At 42.4% G+C, this 15,241-nt stretch overlaps 1 protein-coding gene across 2 annotated transcripts; it reads right to left on the bottom strand.

The window, feature by feature from the left end:
- Positions 1 to 4,293: 4,293 nt before the first annotated feature.
- Positions 4,294 to 14,352, bottom strand: LOC132070230 (C->U-editing enzyme APOBEC-1-like). Of its 2 annotated transcripts, none has more exons than XM_059466891.1 (4): positions 13,913 to 14,352; positions 8,032 to 8,432; positions 7,374 to 7,489; positions 4,294 to 6,249 (listed from the first exon to the last, which is right to left on the bottom strand). In XM_059466891.1, the coding sequence occupies exons 1-4, from the start codon at positions 14,194 to 14,196 to the stop codon at positions 6,241 to 6,243; spliced, it is 810 nt and encodes a 269-aa protein (XP_059322874.1). In that variant the 5' UTR covers positions 14,197 to 14,352; the 3' UTR covers positions 4,294 to 6,240. The 2 variants fall into 2 exon arrangements, with proteins under 2 accessions (XP_059322874.1, XP_059322873.1); XM_059466890.1 differs by having other exon boundaries at positions 4,294 to 5,842; positions 13,913 to 14,343.
- Between the last annotated feature and the right edge of the window lie 889 nt (positions 14,353 to 15,241).

The raw sequence follows: 15,241 nt of genomic DNA, 5'->3' as shown, positions 1-15,241 counted from the left end.
TCTGTTAGCCAAATGTGAGAAGACTAATCCCATCCCAATTTAGTAGCTGCTTCAGCCCAAATAAAATCAGGAAGATGAGGCTGCCACATGAGTGAATTTTCATACTTCTAGAAGAACTTGCACATTCTGTTTGTGGGCACTAGGCTTCAGTGAGTCAAGAGGAGAATGAAGACCTTCATAAGGATCATACAACTAGGTGGGACACCTGTTCTTTGATTTTTATGAGCAACCAGCAGCAATCCAGTATCCCTTTAAATTGCTACGTGCCTGTGGCAAGGGTTATCTATATAAGTGGAGTCTTGTATTACTCAAACAATTGTGGTAAAAAATTTTATTCTACTTCTCATGCAGTCAATAATGTCCCCTTACAGAAACTGCTTAAGGTAATGTAAGAGATGAATGCAGAGGTGGTTTGTGATGCTGAGCTATTGGTAACATCTGAATATATCTCAACCACTCCAGGAAAAGGTTTTTTAAAATAACCATCACTCTCATTTGTATGCCCTGTGAACCTGAATGCATTTTGGAGGAACATACATGGCAAAAGGTACATAGAATGGTGGACAGACACTTATTCATGCCTCCTTTAAACACCAGGTTCCTTAGACCTTCATGAGAATATTCCCCTTGATGGTAGTAGAGACATGCCATATATATATGATGAGATTCAGCAGGGAAAATAACCTAAAAGCATCACAGTTTGTTCAGAACATTTTACAAAGGGCCTCCAGGATGCACACAGGGTGACAGAGAGGAGGACAGAGCATCAGGGAGCTAGGTCCCCTCAGATGTCTCCCAGGAAAGAGATTGTAGCAAAACAGGTCTGCAGCATGACTATTACACTCCCTTTTCTCGAGCATCTTTTAGCTAATCTGACACTCAAAACCCAAGACGTGCATCTGATAACAAATTTGGGCTGAGACAGAGTCCTAGAAATGGAAACATATGGAAGAAATTTAGGAAGATGGACAGGTTAGAGGAGAAAGAGGAGCACAGAAGGAAAGTTAAATCTGACATCAAAGAAGACAAAAAGGGACAAGGCTTGAGTCAGCTAAAATCCTAATTTGCAAATCTCTGAGGATTTTATCGGTGCCTATTCTCTACCTGGATGATGTATTGGAAAGAGGTGACAATCACCAAGTGGAAGTCTGGAAGCAAAGAGAAAGGTTAAATTTAAATGTGACAAAATCTTGGGGCTTATGCCACAGAGGCTTAGGTCTCAGCCTCCACTAACAGGCTGCCTCCTGGACTTAATTTGAAATGGTAAATCCTGTGTTAGTTCAAGTGTTCTGCTGCTGACACATTTGACAGTAAAAGGAAAATCCACTGTGTGTTTACTTGGATTTAATGGAGTTTTCTCAGTAGGTATCTAAATTTTTTTATGGAAAGAAAAACCACACAGAGCCTTTTGAGATTTATTCTGTGACCTCCACATTTAAAGAAGGCTAAAATGTGTTTATGTATGAACCTATGAGTTCACACTCATGAAGATACTTACAGATATTTACAGATATGTGTATGCACAATAATGCAATAATGCATATAAAAACAAGCTTGTAGATACACAAATCCACCTCCTTGGCAGCATATTACTTTGCAACTCTGATAAGCACACCCATCCATGACTCTTTTATCTCTCCCTGTACCTTTGCTTTCATTTCTTCTGCAGCCTGCACAGAGTCACCACACTTTGCTGAGATTCTTGCTCAGCCTCCATGTGCGGAAACCAAAACATAAGAATTAAGATAACTGGTGGCACCCTGCCACTGCTGGGTGAGCTTTATGAGGCTGACTCTGATCAGTGAGGTGACAGGCAGCCAGCCACAAGGATGCGCAGGCAGAGCTCTGACGCAGGCAAAGTGAAAAATAATTGGCTGGTGGGAAGGGCTTATCTGCATGCCTACTCGGGTAACAAAACATCCTGATATCCTTGTAATGGAATTCTTTCACAGCTGGTGAGGTTGTAGAAATTTCCCAGCTCATTACAGATACTTCATGAGGAGTCAGTGTGAAAAGAAAAAGCTGCAAGTAAACGTATCTTGTTTTATTTATCTATTTTGGAAAGCTTTTCTACTCTAAGCAGTCCTTCTACAGTCTTCTCACACTACTTTGTGTCACAGCAGTTCTATATACTTATCTTTATTTTGCTTCCTTTCTGTGTCTTTGTTTCAAGGCACACACTCTGTCAAAGCACAAAGCAGAACAAGTACCCCAGACCCTGTGGGGATTAGTGCCCATGCCCTGCTTGAGAGCCTGAGTCAGTCACCACACAACCACCAGAGTTTTAAATATGAGGGGGACAACATAACCAGGTGGATTTCACTTGAGAGAAGCAATGATTTTCTATGGCTTGTACCAAGGAGAGTGTTCAGAGCAGCTTTAGGAACTTGCAGCTCTGAGACTTTCTTTTCCAAGCACTCAGGGATAGCTGAATGACAACAATATATGGTTAAACTCTCTCCAAAATTCACCTGGAAAGTGTAGCTGTCATGGGAGGCAAAACCTCCATCAAAAGCAGAAAATATCTACCAGGACCAGGCATTGCAACCATTGGGCACCATCAAGGATGGAGTTAATTTTCTTCATTCCGGACCATATCAGTTCCTGGGCAGTGTGTCAGTGGAAGCCGCAAGTGAGGGTGGTCAAGATAACCATAATAATAGTTTTGTTCTTTTTTTATTGTGAAAACAACTTGGGGTTCTTTGCTCGTGACCTTGGAATGTCACAAGCTTGCTTTGAACAAAAGCTGGTTGTGATGTGAACGGGCTGAGCCTGGCAAGACAAAGCCAACAGGACAGTGTAAACAAGGACTAAGGAAAATGAGCCTTGGCACAGACAGGGCATCAACAACCACCCCCAAAGCTGCTGAGAAGATTACACTCTGATACCGTTTGTTTGGCAGCCTGTGCCAGCAGATTGGAGACTGAAAGGGAAATACTTGGTGCACTTTATACATTTTGTTCAGCAGTTTCACATCATCTGTGTTTCTCTTTCCCAGCCCCCCATAGCGACTTGTGTGATCAGTTTTCCCTGCCTCTTTAAAAACATCTTAAAAGCACAAGGAGTTTCCAGTGGATATATCTAGTGGCCCACTTCCAGGATGGACTTGCAAATAAGAATAATTACTTACTTCTTTTAGCTATCTGAGTCGAGATGCTGAAATGCTATGACCATGGGTACTGTAATTACCATTCCACAGTCACACCTCTTGGTGGATGGGGGATTTGCTTCTGTTGAACAGGGCATCTGTGGATTTTTGAAGCTGCATTTTAAAATCAAGTACTGCTCTTGCTTACATGTCAGAGCTCCCACTGAAACAGTGGGAAATCCTCTAGGTTAGCACAGTCTTTCTAATGGAGATGTGTTTCAGTGATTAAGGATGAGACATTATTACAGCAAGAACTGACACTTACTGTGATTAGTAGATCAGTTTAAAACAGTGACAAGTGTTTACTTACATGGCTAACTATAAGATTTTGGAATGTTCTGCTCCAGTAAACTGTGGATACTGATGGCAGGACAGGGTGAAAGTAGGTCCATATACGGACACTGAAGGTGAGATGCAGGGTTCCCAAATGCAGTCATTGTGTGTATTGAGCTAGTGGGACAGATAATGAAAAGTCACAGCTGGTGGCCAGGATTGCCTGCTCTCTGTGAAAAACAGTCCCTCTGTCACTGCTAGATACAGTGTCTGCACTGTGCTTTCTGCCCCAGTGAGGCATTTTCTGTGGTTTTAAGTTCACTTCTGTTCCTCTTGAATCATGAGGTAGGAAACAAGGCTATCTGAGAGGACAGCAGGTCTCCAGAGACGCTCCTTTTGGCATCCTGCCCGTCTCTTGCCTGATGATGGGCCCTGGGACCCCAACACAGAAGACCGCAGCTGAGGGGATGATAATTCAGAGACAACTTTGAACTGGTTCAAGAGTGGCTGCCCCAGATGGATGAGCACAAATCTATGGAGCCTGAATCCATATGGGATTCATCCCAAGGCACTGAATGAGCTGACCGATATCATTGCAGGACCTTGCATTGTTTTTCAATAGCCTTGGGAGTCGGGAAAGGTTCCAGGCCAAGTGGAAGATGACAGTGCTGCGCCAATGTTTCAAGAATGGTAAGAAGGAAGACCCTGGTGATTACATCCTGTCAGTCTCACTTCAGTGCCTGGTAAAGTTATGGAGGTTATTCTGAGAGACAATTATCAGGTCCTGAGAGGGATGTCTCGACCACCTCCTCTGAGGCAGCCAACATTTGGAATAGCCTTGGGCTAAATTAAGGCAAAACAACACCAAGCCATCAATTAGAAAGTTTTATTTATAGGCTGCAGCAATTAAAACTGTATGATCGGTTTAACAGTCTGTAGCAGCAATAATTCAAACCTTTCTGAACAGCCTGAATTTCTGCAGATTTAAGCTTTCTGAAGAACATGTGGCAACAGCCATCTCTGGGCAGCCTGTGGCAGCAGTGACTTGAACTTTTAAGCAGAGGGAGAAAGGAAGAAGGAAAGATAGAAAAAATAGAGGTAGTGAAAAACGGACCTGGCCTTGTCCAGATTCTAAATACAGAAAGGTGAATACATGTTTCACCAAAAGAATGATATCATATTGCTGATAGCACTACTGAGGCTCAAGGATCCTGGTTCAGGCCTCAGCACCTTACCTCCAGGGTAAAATGTCCAGGATACAGCGAGATAAGTCCAGAGGGCTCTGGGTGAGCAGCTAGCTGATGGCTCAAAAAATTACAGCCAAAGGGTTTACATCAGGCTGGGACCTGCCACCACTGGGGCTCCCTGGGGCTCATTTTTACAGCCAGTGATCTTCAACATTCTTATAAATCATCTGAATGGGGGAACCAAATGTAGGAACCAAAATTCAGTAATCTTGCCGATGATACTAAACTAGGAGGGTCTGTGGATTCCCTTGAGGGTAAAGAGGCCCTGCAGAGAGATCTGGATACTGAAGAGCTGAGCAGTCACCAATTGTATGAAATATTACAAGAGCAAGTGCTGCATTCTCCACTTGGGACCAGGTAATCCTGAAATTTATGTAATCCTGAGACCACGGATCAGTGATAGGACTGTTGTAAATGGAATGAAGCTGCATTAGTGGATGTTCAGCCTGGACATTAGGAAAAGATTCTTCACTGATACCAGAAACGAAGCCCACTTAAATTTTTAAGAGTTTTAGTAAATGATAATAGCGATAATCACAAAGCAAAACTTACAGCACACGCTGGGTGCACGGCCACAGCCAGGCACACCCACCTCTTCTGTCTGCAGACTTCTATACTGATACAGTGGTGTTACCCCCTCAGAAGATTTTGCAGATTTATTTTGGGCTGGTTGACTTCAATCTTGCTTCAGATTTTTGCAGCGTTTGCACAATTCAATAGCTGCAGTCTAGGGTGCTCTTCTGATGCCATCTTAAGCTTGGAACTCTTCCTTTATGGTCTTCTGCTTTTCACTTATGCTATCTTAGATATACATTTTGCAATAATAATCGTATCTTAAAGACACCTTTTGCAAGCCCACTTCCATCTTTTAAAAGCCTTTTACGTTAAAAGCTTTATTTCTCCTTTTACGTTCCCACAAGCACTTACAAATTTTACCACACTTAAAAGCAATTTGAGACTTACACTAATTATCTTAAAACAATTACAATTTTATAATTAAACTAAACAAATTATAGTGAAAACCAACTACTACATAAATGTTTATAACATGGATGAAGATTTTAGTCATGTTGTTTAGTTTTAGGTAGTCATGGGAGGAGAAGGACTTGATGATCTTTTGGCTCCCTTTCAACTTGAGATATTCTGTGATTCTTTGATTCTACAAATGAAGATCCTGAAATGGAAATAGAAGTATGACATTTACGTCCTCCAATTGCACTTTGAACCTGCTGTGATTTGAAATGGACATGGCAGAATCAGGCTATTAGTTGTAGTAGCCCAAGATGTTACTTTTCCACGTATGCCATATAAAATGGATTTCCCAAACAACAAATGACCCACATAGCCACAGATTTCTTTCACTCGCATTCACTGAAAATAGCATTTGTCAGAAAATTCTAATGCATTGAAATCAAAATGCTGAAGCACTTATATTAGTTTTGCTAGATTTTTTTAAAAATACAGTCCTTCGCAGCCAAGGACGTGGACCTGTTCATCCAAGCAAAGTGTCCTGTCTCCAGGGCCACAAACTTGCAGCACTCTTGCTGAACACACCTTTCTCTCTCCTGCCCTTCAGGAGGCCTGCCACAAAACACAAGCAAAGACTGAATTTTCCCAGGGTGCAGGTGTTGTGTTTTGAACAGCTTTTTTCACCTCACAGAGACTGTACCCTTCCAACCAGTCACAGAAGTTACTGAATGGCATCTGGCAGGGACTTTAGTGAAGTATGCAGGGGCCCTGTAACTGGGGGGAGTCAGACCACTGCAGACATTGAGAGAAAGGGGCCGAGTGGCACCATTTGGCAAACTGAAACCCATGCTCAGGTCCAGGTTAAAAAGGAATCTGGTGGAGGGTTTCTGAGGTGAGACTGGAACTGGAGATAAAAATCAAGGAATTTCCCACCCTGGAACCCAAAGGAGAAAAACTGCATAGCTTTTCCTTCATAATATTGTTGCCTTTTCCAACCTAAAAACGAAATCTGAGATAATTTTAGTATAGGAGGTAAGATAAAAAAGTGGATTTTTATTTGGAGGCCTCCAGGGGCAGTTATGGAGAATGTCCACAAAAGCCCCGCCACACAGGGTGAATATAGTTTTGATTGGTTTTAGGAAATCAGCATAATTGATAAAAAGCCCCAGTTAGGAGGACAAGTGGTAATGCACCTCTCCCCCAGGTCAAGCTCCTTCTCTGGAGCCGTCCCTTGGTACTAGCTGTATTTGTTTATGAAAATGTGTCTCAAAGACTTTGTTCTCAACCTTGGATCCCAGGAAGAACCAAGATAGGATACAGGCCTTGTACCCCTGGGGCTTGGAGCTCTGGAATTTGTTTTGTCTCCCTGCCCAGGGAAAGGGCACAGAAAAGTACTGAGAAAACTAGCTAGAATACAATAATAGGCTACAGAGCTCCAAATCTATGTGCGAAGAATACAGAGAACATATAAAAGAAAAAAAGGCAAAACCCAAGATGGCATCAATATGATGGAAAAATATCCATAGTGCTTCTCTCCCAGGGGGACAAGATAGTTCCCATGATTTTAGTACATTCCTTTTCTCAAAAGCCAAAAGCCTCAAGGGTCTAGCTGAACTCTTTACAGTCCAACTAGAGCTACATGTGAACAAGGGCTTCTTTCCTGCTCTTTACAGCTCAGTTGCCCCAGAGTGCAGATCATTTCATGTGATCCCCTCTGTCTCTCAGAGTGTACTGACCTGAAGGATGTCTTCGAGCTTTGCACGATTCCTCTGTATCTCTGATTGAAACCTCTTGGGCGAGAAATCACAGTGGACACCTCGCTGTATGAAGGTCTCCCGACAGTAATCATAGTCTGGAGAAATAGAAGCAAGATAATTAACCTGAGTTTATTCAGATACCAGAGAAGCTCAGGAAGCAAGACTTCTTAAGCACTTCCTTGTGTCCATATCACAGAGACAGCTTGGCCATGGATAGGTCAGCTGATGGATGCTGTCCTCTCCATTTTTGGAACCAATATCATTCACTCTGGGCATTTTTTTCCCCTCCCTTAACTGCAAAGGAGCTCTTCAGCCAGCCTTGTCCCAGCAACTGCATTTAGGACAAGGGAGAAGGACCATATCCCCCATTCCCTCAGGAGTGACATAAGGATGGTATCTCTAAACAAAAGAGAATTTTCATAGATATCTGGTTGCTAAGGGTCCTGCCCCTCTTCTCCTGCACTACTTAAACCCCTTTTTTGGGATGTGACTCTCATTCATTGCATGGTGATGGTTGTGCCTCCAAAGAAGCTGAGTAGATGTGGGGCACCATAGAAGCAAGCCCATACCCAATTCACCATGCACAAAGTTCACCAGCTCACCCCTCCCCAGTCCCACAAATCATGGGAAACCTTGCCTTTGGCGTCCATGGCTTTAATGGTCACTTTCTCCGAGCGGTTAAGTTCCCTGAGGGCCTGGCAGTTTATTGGATAGTTTACGTAGTACAGCCGTGCCACGTGTATGCAGATGTTCACGTTGGTCTGCTCCTCCAGGAAATCCCGAATTACATCACAGCACTCCCAGCAGGGGCTATAGGACAGGTACCAGGTCATGTCACAGATATTGTAGCATCTTGGCTCAAAGATTTCCTCCAGGAAGTACTGTTCTGCATGGCAATTGTTGTAATCGTCATTTCTGACCCAGTGCCGCCAAGATCTGACGCCCCCACGCCACTCCAGCTCGCACAGTAGGTATGTCTCCTTTGGACACTCCCGGGGATCAAAGTGTTTTCTTAATGCTCTCTTAGAGATATACATGCTGAAACAGAAGAGAAAATTCCAGGAATCACTGGTTACAGCTTTGTTTTCACTAGTACTCCATTAAAAAGGGGGACGGTGGAGGAAATCAGAGGAGAACTGAGAAGGGCAAAGCACGAGAACAGCAACGCAAGGAAAACGGAGAGGCAATAACCAGGCAGGGTAAAGGAACTAAAGGAACCAAACCTCGAACTGTTAATCCTCCCCTCCTCCACAGCTGCAAGCAGAACTTTCACTGCCTTCCCCCTCCCCATGCCTGTCCTCTTCCCCATCAGTAGGAGTATTTCTAAAACCTCTCTATATTTTTTTTGTGTCAGACATTTTTACAAGGCTCCTATGTAGCTCTTTTCAATGTAGGGAGCTGTTGTGAATTTCATAAAAACTAATACCAAAAAAAAAAAAGCACTGGTCCACTATGATGCTGAATATTTTTCCTTATTGGATTCTCTTGCTGTTTGTACTTTCATAAGGATTAGCACAGTCAGCACCATCCTGCTTGAGAGAAGAGGAAATAAGGGCTTTATGCAAAAAGATGCAACTCCCAGGATGGATATTTTCTGAGTTCATAAAGGACTTCTAAATACTGCTAGTTAAGGACCTATGCAAAAACTGCCAGTAGTCTTCAATATATCTTTTATGCTCAGTAATTATCCATAATGCATAAGCGATGAAGCCTCCAGAGGCACTATGTAGCCTTTGTACAATTGCCTAATATAGAGATATATATGAGAATGCACCTCAGATATATGTTTTTCCACATTAGAATAATTCAGAGTAAATACAGTATGCAACTGATCAGATTCCAAAGAGAGAAGCAACAAGCCTGTAAATTGATTTATAGATTAGTACTCATTAGTAACAAAAACCCACAAACAAGCCAAAACCCAAACCAAACCAACAAACAAAAAGCACAACAAAAAAAGTTGCAAAACCCCCCAGTCTGAGACACGGACAAATGAAATCTTGCAGAAAAAGTAACTGTCACATATTCTCTATCTGCAGGACTTATCACCTATGCAAAAAAGTATCTCATTTATCTGAGTCAGTCAGAAGCCTTTGTCTCCTTACCCTGTCTCCTTCCTCATCCCAGCCACCTGCACACTAAAATACATACGCACAGGAACCAGTTTGTAAACCACAGGGTGTGTCTCTCTCAATCTTCTCCACGTAAACTCCATTTATTTCAACCAAAGAAACCACACATGCAGATTTATTTATCAGACTTTCTATTGAATTTATGTAAATGTAAATGTAAATGTAACCAAATGTTTAATTATGGTACAGGAGTAACTATTTTATTATGCCTAATTCCTTTAGTCGCTTGTTAAAAAAAAACACTAAGAGGGACAAACTGAAGCACAGACTCAAATTTTATGCTTTCTCGTTTAAGGTATTTAAAGAGATGCTTTTTTTCTATTTATATTATGTTATTTGGAAGTTAACATCTTTTAGCTTAAATTTCTGTAAAACTCAATTTTTAGGGAACATATTGTAGTAGGACAGGGACTGGCGGTCGGAAGATCGTGCCAATGTGACGGAGAGCGGTAGGACTTCTTTTTCCCTAATCCCCTGAGATAAGAGATCACGCCAGGAATGTCACCAGGAATGCAGCCCCCCTAACAATGCTGGTAACTTTCCACTCCTGGTAACTTTCCACTCCTTACTAACCACAGATAGTTCTGCAGACCCCCTCTGACATAGAGAAGCCCCTTAGACTACAAAACCCCACGAGATGAGACAATAAAGGCCTTTGACCATCTACCACATTAGTATCTGCGTGTTCCTTGGCCTGAGTGACCCTGGTGAGTTTGGGTCGCCATGCTGCTCCTCGAAACCAGGTCGCTTTGCCTTATATCAGAAGGCAACAACATATACATAATATAACTATATCATATGTTCACAATAAATATATAAAATATGTGACTGGTTGAAATTCACCAAACAAAATTCATTAAACTCCCAATATTCAAGCAAAGTTCAGTTAATCTAATTTTTACAGAAGATAACTTTAAGGTTTTGGAAAGCAATGTCACAACAGATTATAGAGATTTAATTAATTCAAAGGTACCTGTAGATGTTCCCATCTGATTATAACACACAAGTTAAAACTTCCAAGTCTTACTTAAGTAGGTTTTAAGCACCCTCTTGCCTGTGTTTTGACCATAAAATACTGCACACTCTGAACAAGCTATTGCAACGGGTGTCCTGTGTTCAGGGACATAAAGCTATTTCTTTAGAACAATCTTGAAATACACTAATCTTCAAGATACAGACACCTTAGGGATGTGTTGAGCCGAGTGAAATTTATGGTGTAATCGGCTTAGTAAAATATGACCAAAAGTCTGCATTCTTATTAATATTTGCTACAGCTATTACTTGCTATTTTTAAATAGTAGATTAATGAAAATTTAAACAACACTACCAGAAGGACAAATGAGAAATTTTAAAACTGTGATAAAACACTCACACACTACAGAATATATACAGAAAGGCAGTATGCATTTTTCTCCCCAAGTCAGATAAGAGAATATTTACATTGTGAGTTTACAGATACACTGCCCCAATTCATGCAATCACCTCGACTCTTTTTTAAAGTGCCTGTAGTCATCACCAAGTGTTCAGCATTGTCATGCATGGTACACACATACACATAGAGCCTAACTCAAAAAAAATCAGTCACGTAACAGCTATTGATACAAATATGAGATAAAATTAATAGTTAGCAAATAATTAAAGCTATAAAGAAGAAAACATTATAATTTTTCTTTCTAAATCAGGTCCATCAATCTCATAGAGGTGAACTTGTAATCCTTTCAGAATTTGAGAGCTGCAGAGAAATGCACTGTAAAGTATGACTAATAATATGAAAAATGGACTGTACTCCAAAATGTTTAGAGGAATTAGGGCAGAAAATGACAGAGGGATGACAGCAACATAACCATCTCCTAGGCTTTTCTTTTTTATTAATATGCAGCTGCTATGTAAACATACATTAAACCTTGAAGATGTATTGACTGATTACAAAATACATTTTAAAATGTGGTAATTCTATATTTCCTATTGTATGGTCCCACCATCCACAACTTGAACAGGAATGCGATGAGGTTATTCTAAAATTCACAAAACAGCTCCTAATACGAATGTCTTACGAAAACTGTGTAATAAGCCACATCATCATAGATATTTAATAATTTTCCTTCCTTCCTCTAACACTTTCTATTAGAAATGATTTAAAACTCTGCTCATTGCACGATAATAACAGTAATAATGACAATGTCTAAAAATACATGAGCGTAAATTTGTCAAAACTTCTCTAATCCACATTTTTTTGTCCCTTGCTAATGCTTTGCACAACCGAGGCACTTCTTTACCAAGTGCATTCTGTGAAATACAAAGCTGTGTTTCGTGTCAGGTACCTACAGGCAATGTGTGTATTTCTGATTGTAATATTTATGGAAACCGACCATGGGACAGTTAAAAAGACGAATTCTAATAATAACTGAGGAAAGTAAAGCATGGAAGAAGGCCTTTGAACCTATCCTTTGTACTCAATTAACCTTAGTTGATTTAGGAGCATTTGAATTAATGCATTAAGAATGTTGCTCTTTGCTTGTAGCTAAGCCTTAAAGAGTTTTCCTATAATAACCTTTTGAAGTATAATTTTATAATATTGCTTGTAGTAAGGATCTTTGAAACTATAGCTTTAGAATATATTAAAAGGAAACATGCTTATCTCACACCTTAACAAAACAGGAAAAGCAGCCTGAGAAAGGAAGATGAACATCAACTCAAAGATGAATAGTTTCGACCAAGGGAAGCTGGACATCACTGTTATGAGATTTATAGTCTGTAAGAAAGTCTGTAAGACAGCCTGTGGGAGAGTCTGTAGGAGTGACGGTGGTCGCGCACGGTCAGGAGGGACGGAGACGAGATCTCTTTGAAGCCAGGTCATGGAACTTGTAGTTTATTGCAAAGGGCGTGGGTGAAGGGCCCGCTGGGAGCTGCCAGCCGCAGCTCGGAGCAGGCCCGAGAGAAGAGAGACTTAAAGTGTAAGAGAGTTAAAGGTTTAAGAGCAGAGAGCATGTAGAAAGGAGGGGGTGAAGAAGTGCAGAGGTGAGCGCGAAAAGAGAAGAGGAAGAGAGCGAGGAAAGAGAGGAAGAAAAAGAAGTGCAGAAGAGAGCGAAGCTCCCGTTACAACACAATAAATCATCTTTAGTGTTATTCAGAATATTCAGATTCTCATCAACCAATCTACTACAGCATGCATATCCTATAACATTTCCATACAACTTACAAAAATCACTACATTACCATACCGTGTTACATTTTAAACCCTAAATCTTACTCTTTGGGCCCTGTCTGCCAAGCTGCAGGGTCTGCTCAGACCCTTGGACCTGCCTGCTTGCAGAGGGTCTTGTTTCTTCAAAAGGGGATTACCTTCAGCCGGCCACACCATTGTTTTCCTGTTATTCAGTAACTAAGGGATCTCAAAACTTGCTTTCATTTCAATCTCACTTATAGTTTCTATATTCTCAAAATCTTTTGCCAGGCAATCATATTTATAAGGCTTTCCTGTTCCATCCTCCCCAACAATAGTCCTTGCAATTAAAAGGTGGACCCACATCCGGGGAGCTGGACTTCACCAGATGGGATTTGTCCTTCTTCTTTCGGAAACCGGACCCCACCATCTGGGGATGCTCCTTTCTGGGATACATCCTGAGAAAAACTAAATCACAATAGTGTATAGAACTGTGATGTAAAAATAGGGAATAGAAACTGCTGAGAAGGGTTATGAGTACCCCTATAAATACCTGTAAGCCTCAACTATCGATGTGCAGTTGGAGGGAAAACTTCTCCTGCTGTACCCAGCACTGTATTGCTCATACTTTACCATATTAATTAATAAATTGATTGCTGCTTGAATATTGGCCTAGTCACGCTTCTCATTTATAACAATTCTTTACACTTCTTTACTTCTTTTCTTACTTGCATTAAAACTTCCCCCTCCCTGGAACAGAAAATTGTCTGAGACACTTCCAGCCCCTCTGGCAGCCCGGCGTCGGGGCCAGCCAGTTCCCGCCCAGCCCTGCCCAAACACCCCAACACTTCCCGGGGCTTTCCGCAGTGCCCGCTGCTCCTCACTGCTTTATGGCTCCCGGGACAGCTTCCAAGCCACCGGCAGCTTCCCCAGCAGGCTGGGAGCCCAGTGCAGCCCCTGGTGCACCGCAGTGACACAGGGGACCAAGGTCCCGCTCAGGGACCAGCGCTGCCCTCACCCTTTCCCAGCGCCCCCAGCACGGCCCGTCCCGAGCCCGCAGGGACACAAAGCTCTCGCTCCGTCCCTCCCTCCCTCCCTTCCCCTCCCGGGGCTGCACGGCCAGGGACGCCCTCGGGCCGCAGCAGCAGCAACAACACAGAGCTGAAGCTGGACTGCTTTCTTTCTTTCTTTTTTTTTTTTTTTTTTGTTTTAATTTCTTTTACCCTCTCATCCTTCTGCGGTACATGGCTTCTCCTTCGCGGCGGGCTCTGGCGGCGCTGTCCTCCTGCTGTCCCTGCCCCAGCACAAGGCGCACCCCGGCTCCGCTGGCACAGGTGAGGGGGGAAAACGAGACCGGAGAACTTTGCCGGACCTCAGCTGGTGCCTGGGAAGGACGTATCCAAACACGCCTGCCCCCAGCAGGGCTCCCGCCTCCTTTCCTCCCGCCTTGGCTGGGCTGCGGGGGGCCTGAGGAGCTTCCAGTTACAAAATGTAATAATTCAACCATCTCTTTGAAGCCTGATTCTGAGTTTCAAATGGATGATAATGATTCCCTGGCAGGAAAACGTGATTTATTCTCCTGTGTAGGACGCTCCTTGCAGGGTCGCAGCTGTTCTGTGTGGCACACAGACCTTCCCTGAAACGCCTGTAGCTCAGCTCAGTGGAAAGCATGGCGCTCCTGCCTTGTGTGCTGCCAGATCTTGCTGCCACAACTTTGTGCTCACCAATACAACTCATGAGACACTTCGCTCACCAAGTGTCAGCAAAGCTTCGTCACCCCCCCTACCAAACCAACAGGGTTCCTCCCTTCTGGTCCTGAACAATGCTGCCTGAACACGGCGTGCCCAGCATCTGAAGGGGTCTTAGACTTACTTGTTGTCTACACTCCTATTTCTATTAATATTTTATTAAAACAGCTGTTGGTTAACTCATGTCTTGTCAGGCTTTGCTTTCTGATGAGAGGAATAGCGGATTCTTTACAAAGCTGTGAGTCTGCTGGTAGATAAAACTAGCACTGGGAGATAAAAGAAACAATGGGAAAGATTCCACTGATTGATGAACGGAAAAATGTATTTGCTTTTATAAATAAACTTTAGGTCGGCTGATAAATGAAATTAGACATTGAAACATGAAAGAAACAAGGGGGAAGAAAAACCCCTAAATTCCATATCAATTAAAATTTAAAAGGGAGTATGATATATATGTTACGGAATAATCCGTGCCTGTGTAAAATATACATAAGTTGTGCTTGTACGAAAAATTCTTAAAGATTTAAAGCCACGAGGGGAAAGAGATTCCTTCACAAATTGTGAAATCACAGACAGCAGTGAAGAGCAAAAAACCTAATTAGCAAACTAAAAGACCTGGCTCCGTGGAGATGGGCCCTTTCCCGGGACAGTCCAGAGACACCCAAGCGATGAATACTCGATAAGTATCTATGATCAGGATAGTCAGATTCATCAAGGTTGTGCATCCCAATGCCAGGTTCCTGTAACTCGACAATCTTCATTCTTCACTTCCCAGAAATGGTTTAGCCCAGCCCAGCACAGCAC

The sequence above is a fragment of the Ammospiza nelsoni genome, chromosome 2 (genome assembly GCF_027579445.1).
Source record: "Ammospiza nelsoni isolate bAmmNel1 chromosome 2, bAmmNel1.pri, whole genome shotgun sequence".
Lineage (NCBI taxonomy): Eukaryota > Metazoa > Chordata > Aves > Passeriformes > Passerellidae > Ammospiza > Ammospiza nelsoni.
The sequence above is the reverse complement of the archived record's forward strand: the minus strand, read 5'-3'. Positions and strand labels throughout refer to the sequence as shown.

What these genes read in the sequence shown, in the direction of transcription:
- LOC132070230 (XM_059466890.1), bottom strand. Translation starts at nt 14,196, where the DNA reads ATGGTTGAATTATTACATTTTGTAACTGGAAGCTCCTCAGGCCCCCCG. An exon ending in TACCGCAGAAGGATGAGAGG is followed by an intron (nt 8,433 to 13,912) that starts GTAAAAGAAATT and finishes CTTCTGTTTCAG; the next exon opens with CATGTATATCTCTAAGAGAG. An exon ending in TAAAGCCATGGACGCCAAAG is followed by an intron (nt 7,490 to 8,031) that starts GCAAGGTTTCCC and finishes CTATTTCTCCAG; the next exon opens with ACTATGATTACTGTCGGGAG.